The sequence below is a fragment of the Nannospalax galili genome, unplaced genomic scaffold (genome assembly GCF_000622305.1).
Source record: "Nannospalax galili isolate Female #2095 unplaced genomic scaffold, S.galili_v1.0 scaffold663, whole genome shotgun sequence".
Classification (NCBI taxonomy): Eukaryota; Metazoa; Chordata; class Mammalia; order Rodentia; family Spalacidae; genus Nannospalax; species Nannospalax galili.
The window spans coordinates 8,378,615-8,387,097 of NW_008351881.1; the positions used below are offsets into that span (position 1 = coordinate 8,378,615).

At 44.2% G+C, this 8,483-nt stretch overlaps 1 protein-coding gene across 3 annotated transcripts in view; it reads right to left on the reverse strand.

The window, feature by feature from the left end:
* Ttc39b (tetratricopeptide repeat domain 39B) overlaps positions 1–8,483 on the reverse strand; it is a 139,778-nt gene that overhangs the window by 69,687 nt on the left and 61,608 nt on the right. For 2 of the 3 annotated variants that reach the window (XM_008848841.3, XM_008848843.2), the window contains one exon: positions 3,410–3,511. In XM_008848841.3, the coding sequence (XP_008847063.1) occupies positions 3,410–3,511 (102 nt within the window). The remainder of the gene's footprint in view (positions 1–3,409; positions 3,512–8,483) is intronic. The other variant, XM_008848842.3, reaches the window with a different exon arrangement.

The window sequence follows — 8,483 nt, forward strand, 5'->3', positions numbered from 1 at the left end:
TCCTGCTGGCTGTTTTGAGCAGGTCCACTTATGTGCATTACAAGCCTGGGACCGCCTAACTCCCTTGCCCACCGGGCCTAGAGAGACTTCTTCATTAACCTTTTTAAAACAAAACCCAACCGAAGCTCTCCCAGACTTTATACTAAGAGTACAGGCCAGTTTAGATAGAAAAATAACAGACCCTATAGCCAAAGCAATGCTTTTAAACAACCTTGTTTGGGAAGGGATGACCCCTGAGCACAGACAAGCATGCCAGGGACTAAAAAATGAACATTACGACAAATGGATTGTGGCCACCCATGACATCGGGACTGCCGCATACCAGGCCTCCTCCCTTGCTCAGGCCTTTGGAGCTGCAACCTGACCCAACTCAAAATGTTTTAAATGTGGAGAAACTGGACACTGGAAAGAAAATTGCCCAAAAAATGCTTCAGCCAGCCCCAGAGACAGAGACGACATCCAAGGCCACCCCGGATCACGTGGAGAGAGATCCATGACCTAGTGGAGACTGCATGCCACAGATGTCCCCCTGGAGCTTCCTTCTCTGACATTCTCGTCGCTGTCTTTACTCTGCTTAGCACCAACTCTTCAGACAGCCCCCAGTCTCCCTAATACCATGTTCTAGAGATTTTATTTTTCAGGAAAAAATCAGATCCATGGGACAATCGCTGGAGTATTGGAGTAATAACAAAATTCTACCCAGATGCATTCTCTAGGTACCCTACAGCTGACTTTCATATCTCTCAACAGCTTGCACCTGCAGCCAAGTCTGTACTAATTCATAATATTATTCTACAGGAAGGACAGAGGACCAGATAAAATCAACTATGTCCTGGAACAAGTACATTCAGTATGCTGCTAACTTTCTTCCCTTCACCACCTACCACAATGTTTAACTGCCCTTTTTTTGTGCATCCAGCAATAGACTTCTACTGACAGCAGTACCAGTTAGTAGATATCCTCTACTGATTCAAACTGGCTAACTATTCAATTTGCATTTTCGGCGAGTAAGCCTACTCATTACAAATACCTCACTAACTACTCTCTCCAGTACAGCATGCATCGCGCCTCCTCTTTTCATATGGTGCAAAGGAGAAGCCCAAAACTGTGTTAATTTCTTTGTCCACCTTTTGTGTACCAATAATGATTACATCCCAGGTGTAAGAAGTGCTTTCCTCCTACACAGCTGCCAGCAGAGAAAAATCTTCATCCCTTTGCTGGTAGAGATTGAACTTGCACTCTCCCTGGGTCCTGGAGGCGTTGCTACGGCGACAATTGTGCAAGCCCAGCACATGGCGGGAAATTTCCAAGACAAGCTAGATCAAGCAATGGCATCCACGACTGACAGCCTGGAATCTCTCCAACAACAAATGAACTCTCTCGCCAGGGTTGTGCTCCACAACAAAAGAACACTGGACTTGATAACTGCTGAACATGGGATGGGTGTGTGATATTGTGAAAAGAATGCTGTTTCTTTGTAAATGAATCAAATGTTGTTGAAACCGATGTTAACACTCTCAAAAAACTTTGTAATGATCTATGTTCAAGATTTCAACCCACCAAACAATTAGGTTGCTTTAGTAATCCCTTGTTTTCATGGCTCCTATCCCTTATTGGGCCCCTGGTCATACCGTGTATTATTTTGATACTTGCTCACTGTTTTATAAGATTTCTTTGCTGACAATTACTGCCATTTGCTAAAATCACTACAAAACAGGTCATGGTCAATTATCAGACTTTGAATTCTCCCGAGACAGATGAGTTGGCCCTTAGGGCTGGTGATGGCACTTCTCCATTTTTAAATCAAACAGGGGAAGATGTTGGGGACCCCTGCTGTTCTAGGTCATAGTCTCTCCATGTCCGGATAGCCGCAAGGTGGCTCGGCGTTCTTATGCAGAGACTCCCTTTCTCAGCAGGGCGCCTTCCTACTCTCTTCCTGACTCACCTTTGAAGTGCCCGTCACAGATACATGTCCTCTGGCACAGAAACTGCCAGGTTTTTCCTGTGTGATAATCAGGCACTGTCTGACAGCCTGATAGAAGCCCACCACCACATGTAAATGGGGAATCCTACAAAGCACCTATCATCTAAGGCTTTTGCTACTGCCTCCACACTATAAATATCCTGGTTTCCCCCTAATAAATCGGAGCTGAATCACTAAGATCTGGAGCGGAGCTGAATCACTGAATAAAGGAGCTGTACCACGGAGCTGTAAGCTGTATCACTGAGTCTGACTGAGCTGTATCCTGTGTCTTACTGCCTATGATTCAGTCTCCCCAGAGGGGGCTGTCCCTTCCTTAACAACCACTCGGGAAGATCTTGCTTTCGCCGTTCTTGCACCTCCCCTCGTGATCCGGTGGCTGACAGATCGCGTCCATAGAGGGAGTGCCGGCAGCCTGGAACGGAACCCGCCCATGCAGCTGACAGCGGCCGGCAGAGCCGCCAACTCCCGGTAGCCGCGGAGAGCCAGGGACCTGCACAGCAGGGACCCGAACAGCAACGCGGTGCGTGCAACCTGCTGAACCCCAGCGGCGCGCGAGAGACCAGCGCCATGCCAGCAGCTGGCGCTCTGAGATCCCCGCGCGCCCACAGCGAGTTCCAGGCCACCTAGAGCTATAGGGAGATCCTGTCTCAAAAAGACCAAAAAATAAAATAAAATAAAAACTACTATGGGCCAGGTGTGGTAGCGCACAGCTGTAATCCCAGCATCTGGGAGGCAGAGGCAGGAGGCGAAAGAATTAAAGGTCATCTTCCACTATATTACCAGTTTCATGCCTGCCTAAGCTACATGAGACCCTGTGTCCGGGGTCAGGGGGGAGATAGAGAACTAGAGAGAGAGAGAGAGAGAGAGAGAGAGAGAGAGAGAGAGAGAGAGAAAGAGAGAAAGAAAGAAAATAAATGTAACATAAGATTTGAAAAGTCTTCAAAGGAAGTTGTGAAGGCTTGGTGTAGTGGCACACACCTAGAATCTCAGCACTGTGAAGGCTGAGGCAGGAGGATTGCAAGTTCAAGTCCAGCCTGGACCACGTAAAGAGACCCTGACTCAAAAACAAAACAGGAGGTCTATGAGATGGCTCAGTGGATAAAGGTGCCTGCTGCACAAGTCTGGTAACCTGAGATGCGCGCACACACACACACACACACACACACACACACACACACAATTATAGTAAATAAAATTTAAAAAAAAAAAAACAAAAAAAACAAAGAAAAACATTGTGCCCCAAAGTTGAATTTAGTTTTGCTTTTACTACACCTCTGAGTCCCTTGGCACTGTGCATCTTCTGTAACTTGCAGAAGGGACTATAATGGCCTAGGCCCACCCCCACCTCTCTGTTGTGCTGTGCACAAGGCACTAAGGGAATTAGTACTCCAACCCCCAAAGGGTCCCCCAACAATCCCTACATACCCTTCTGACCTGTTCTCACCAGATGCTCCAAGCTGTCTGGATGCTCGTTTGGTGTCACACGGTAAGAAGTGAAAGTTGTTTGTTGCCATATCTGAGGGAGACCTGTGGGTTAAAAGGCAGAGGTTTTAGTTCCTAGTACTGTGAGAAAAGGCTACACAAACATAAGCCCTTCACTCATTTTGTATCTTACCTCTATTTCTTCTCAGTTTTGAAAACCAAGTAATGCAATCCTTTAAGCATTCTTGAAATAGAGCCTCTAGGAAACAAACTTGCTTCTCTTTATATTCTAATATACAAAACAGGAATGAGAACACCTTCAGCCTTCCCTTCTATCCAGACAACACTGTATCTTTCCTTCTTTTTGTGGTTTGTTTGTTTATTCTTGAGACAGGGTCTGGCTATGTAATCCTGGCTGGCCTACAACTTGCTGCATAGACCAGAATCCTCTCAAACTGGCAACTATACTTGACTCTGCCCCAAATGCTGGGATTCTAAGAACGCAGCACCATGTTGGACCTGTATCACTCAATCACTCATTAATTCTTACAGATGTGTATTCCAGGGATCTTTGTTGTTGTTGTTTTATTTTCACTTTGTTTTTGTTTGTTTTGAGACAGTTTTTCTCCACATCCCAGGCTGGCCTCCAATTCACAACAAACCTCTTGTTCCAGCCTCCCTAGTGCTGTGATTACAAATATGAGCCACCATGTCTGACTCAGTCTTTTTTTTTTCCTGGAAATGAATCTATATATATTTTATTAAAACTTATTTAAAATGTGTTATATTCATATCTATTGAAATTGACATATTATGTGTTTTCCCTGAAATAATTTCTTTTTAATTTAAAATAACCTATATGTTTATTTATATCATTTATTTATTGGTGGGGAAACTGGCACGCTTGTGCTATGATGCATGTGTGGTGGTGTCTCCCAACTGGCTGGTTCCTCCAATGGGCGGGGCCTGACATGGAGCGGGTCTACGAAGGGACTGCTGGGAGCCATCTTGGGACTGAAGCAGCAAGCTGGGAGGACGGTGCATGTTGGTGGGTGTGGAGAGAGAGATGGCTCCAGTACCTCACCCGCTTGGACATGGGAGGGGGCATTTACCCACCGGGGACGAGACTGTGGGGGCCCAAGATGCATGGGTGAAAGTTAACAGATTATGGGTGGGGCCTCGGGAGCATCTGCTGGTAGGCTCTGAGCTACGGTTCAAGAGTGCTTGTCTCTGTGTAAGTTCCCCAATTTACCCCCTCCCTACTCATGGGCATAAACCATAATAAACTCACATAAAATATATTATATGGTTTGTCTGATCGCGCAGGAGACCCAGAGGGAATGCGGGCTACAGGCGGTCAGAGGACAATCTTCAGGAATTGGTTCTCTGCAGTCACCGTGTGGGTTCTGGAGGTCAAAGGCAGGTCATCTGGCTTTGCAGAAGGCACCTCTTCCCACTGAGTCCTCTTTCTGGGCCTCTGAATTATTTCTTCTTAAGAAACAGAATGTGGGGCTGGAGAGATGGCTCATCATTTATGAGCACTGGCTACTCTTCCAGAGGACATGGATTGGGTTCCCAGCACCCATATGGTGGCTAACAGTTGTTCATAATGCCAATTCCAGGGGATCTCTTCTGGCCTCCAAAGGCATTGCATGACATGGGTGCACTTACATTCAGGCAATACACTTATACACATAAAATAATAAAAAATAATAAATAAAGTATTTTTGAAAAGAAACAGAATTTTGCTTTAACAGTATCTGCCCAGCACTCTGCTGAAGGAAAATACCACTGCTAGGCTTGTGGATTGCTCCCAGACTTTTTCTATTACAAACTACTGTAGTAAGTCCAATTACTCACTTGTCTGTGTTTTGAGGATAAATTCCTGAGGGCAAGACCATGTACATTACGAGGAATTTTGTCATCAACAAACTCTCTTAATTTCTTGTCATACACTACAGAGAGCTGAAGTAACAGAAAAGGTGACAACAAATCTAAGTTTACAGAATTTGGGGCCATTGTTCTGAGCCAGAATTTCCTACAATTTGTTGATTCATCTACAAATGTGAGTATATATTGAGAAGCTAAAAAGTAGACAGTCAGATGGTGAAGACCCTGTTTAGTACAGAGTCTTTTTCTTCCACTGTCTCCTGCTCTGTCTCTCCCTGCCTGTAAAGGCTCTTCCATGCTGGAGTTCTGGAAGATGGGGCTCTAAGGCAATAACTCCTCATCTTAGGCTTTTTTGTTAAGGTTTTGCTTTATAGTCAGGCTGGCCTTGAACACAATCCTTCTGCCTCAACCTCCTGAGTGCCAGGATTACAGGTATATGCTGCTAAGCCTGGTCCTAAATACTAGCTTGTCAATAAAACTGAGTTTCTTCCCATCCGGCCTCTTCTTTCCCTAGTACTGGCTTTCAAAGGCCTAGCAACCAGAAATGGGTCTGGTAACAAAAGTCTCAACTAGATCCTTCTTACCCTTTATACTTTTACACATACTAATGCTATACTTTAAATTTTCCATGATTATCATAACAAGCAGACCATGACACAAAGTAGTCTTTTATTCAACAGCACTTTTCCATGTTTAGTTATTTTTATTAGGTTAGTGTGCCTGTTCCATAACTTCTTTCACTTGCAAACATCAATGGTGAGGTATCTGCCTCTGTCTATCTCTCCTTCCCTGTGGGCTCCTCCATGGATCTGGTCATAATACGATACCACTGTAGGAGCACATCCTCTCCTTTTCTGGCCAAGGTCAAAGTTTCATTCTTACACCACCAAGCGTGCTTTCTTTCCACAGCTGCTAACCTCTCTCCTCCAGCTACGGAAGGGGAGTGGCCACCATGGCCTCCTTGGTTCTGTGCCTGACTCACAAGGTGTGGCTTTACAAGCTCTCTGCCACCCAGAGTCTTGGTGCATGTGCACAAATACTTGCTTGTTTGGCGAAAGCAACCTGCAGCGCTCACAGCTCTCAGGGGAGGGACCTCCCAGAGAATCAGGGAAGCTATGAACAGCTGTAGTGCTGACAGTGCAGAATCCTGTGCTCCTCAGACCTGGGTGGTCTCCCCTACATCCTTTTTACTCCAATGTTCTCCAACCAAGGCTTTTGCCATGGTGGCCCCTCCCCTTCCACAGCCACTCAGAACTTACCTAACTCACTGAATTTAAACTGCTGTCTGTATTTCATCAAGAGCCTATTTTCTCATTTTTTTGTCAAGAAATGTTTTAGATGTACAGAGAAAGTAACCCAGCATGCATATACAGTATATCTGGAATCCAATTCTTGTACAGTATGAGCTAAATTTTAACCTCCCCTCAATTCCTCCCTATACATAGACAGCTAATAACTCATCCTTCCGCTTCTTGTTATCTTGAAATAAGACAAATGGAAAGCTACAAGTCCTCTGCGTTCACCACAGAGCACTGATGGCGCACATGGAATAGCCCATTCTCTCAAAGTTTGCCTGTCTGAATGACCACTTACTCTTAGGACTTGTATTCTATAGAACTTGACATTAACTTATAGATGTTTTATTTAGATAGATACACAAATGATTTGCTTGAAAATGTTATGGGTTTTTTTTTTTTTGGCCTGGTAGGGGATAAATAAATGAGTTTTGTGGATAACAAATCTGATCCCAACATTTTGTCTTCAGTTCCCCAAATGCTTTTGGAAGCTTTTATCATTGTGATTATTTCCTCACTGATGAATGAATATGTATCATGTGTTAATGATGTAATTATTATTCACTGACAATAGTCCACTATAGTGCAATCTTTTATTAATATTTTATTATTTTTATTTTATGTGTATGAGTGTATTGCTTGTATGTATGTGAGTACACACGTGTCGTGCAATGCTGCGAAGGTCAGAAGAGGGCTTCAGATTCCCGTGGAACTGGAGTTAAGGACAGTTTGTAGCTACCATGTGGGTGCTGGGAATCGAACCCAGGTCCTCTGCAAGAGCAATCAGTGCTCTTAACTGCTGAGCCATCTCTCCAGCCCCCTATAGTGCAATCTTTAACACAGAGCAAGTTTCTGTCTGTGTGTGGTCTGATTCTGGGCATGCTTTTATTCCACACTGTTTGCCTCCTGCACTTCCGATACATATTACCACAGCTTACTGACAGCTACAGCCAAGAGGAGCAGGTCCTCAACGTAATACAGTATCTGGGCTCTGCTCTGCTACCGTATGTTCACTTGCACTTAGGAAATTTTGACAGCAGCGATTGTGTTACATGCAAAGTTTTGCTGGATATTTTTTTAATTGGGATTTCATTATATGATTACAGAAATCTGCAAAAAGTGCTGTATTATAATATTACACTTTTACAGCTATATACATTTCTTTCTTCAAAGTTCACTGTGATTAAAGGCTTGGTCCCAATAGTGGCGGAGGTAGGGTTAGTGGGATTGTCAGGACGTAGGACCTAGCGGGAGATCCTATTGCAACTGCTTGGGTTCTCTGAGGAGTGAAGTGAAAAGGCAATAAGCCTAGTGTGCCCATCCTCTTCTTGCCACCTGTTCAAGATGTGACTCCATGGTCCCAACATACGCTACCTCCATGATATGCCACCAATGGGACTACCCGAGCAAGGACTCTGAACTTCCAAAACTTCGGGCTAAGTGATCATTTTCTCTATAAGTTAGCTACCTCAGGTATATTGTTGAAGAATGCAAAAATGGTGAATACACAGATTCATTTAAGTCCTCTCTTACTTCCTTCAATAAAGGTGTTCGGTATAAGTACACTGGCATTGTTGTTTCTTATGTAGCCTGTAGCTATGCATATGGACTCTTAAGAAATTATATTGACCCCTTTAATCTTTGGTTATACTTTCCTATTGGGTGTTTAAGGCCATACAGTTGGATCAGATAAACCAATTTATTTTTACTCTTAAGGTCATTTGAGGATCTGTTCCTCAGGGGTCACATGGGCTTGGGAGGAGCCCCTGACTCCTTTCTTTTGCCAGTTCTGCCTATGTGAAGATAAGTCAAAGGTCAACAGGGCAGAGAGTTAACAGAGAGACATCTGAATTAAACAATACCATATATCAAATGGACTTAACAGACATCTA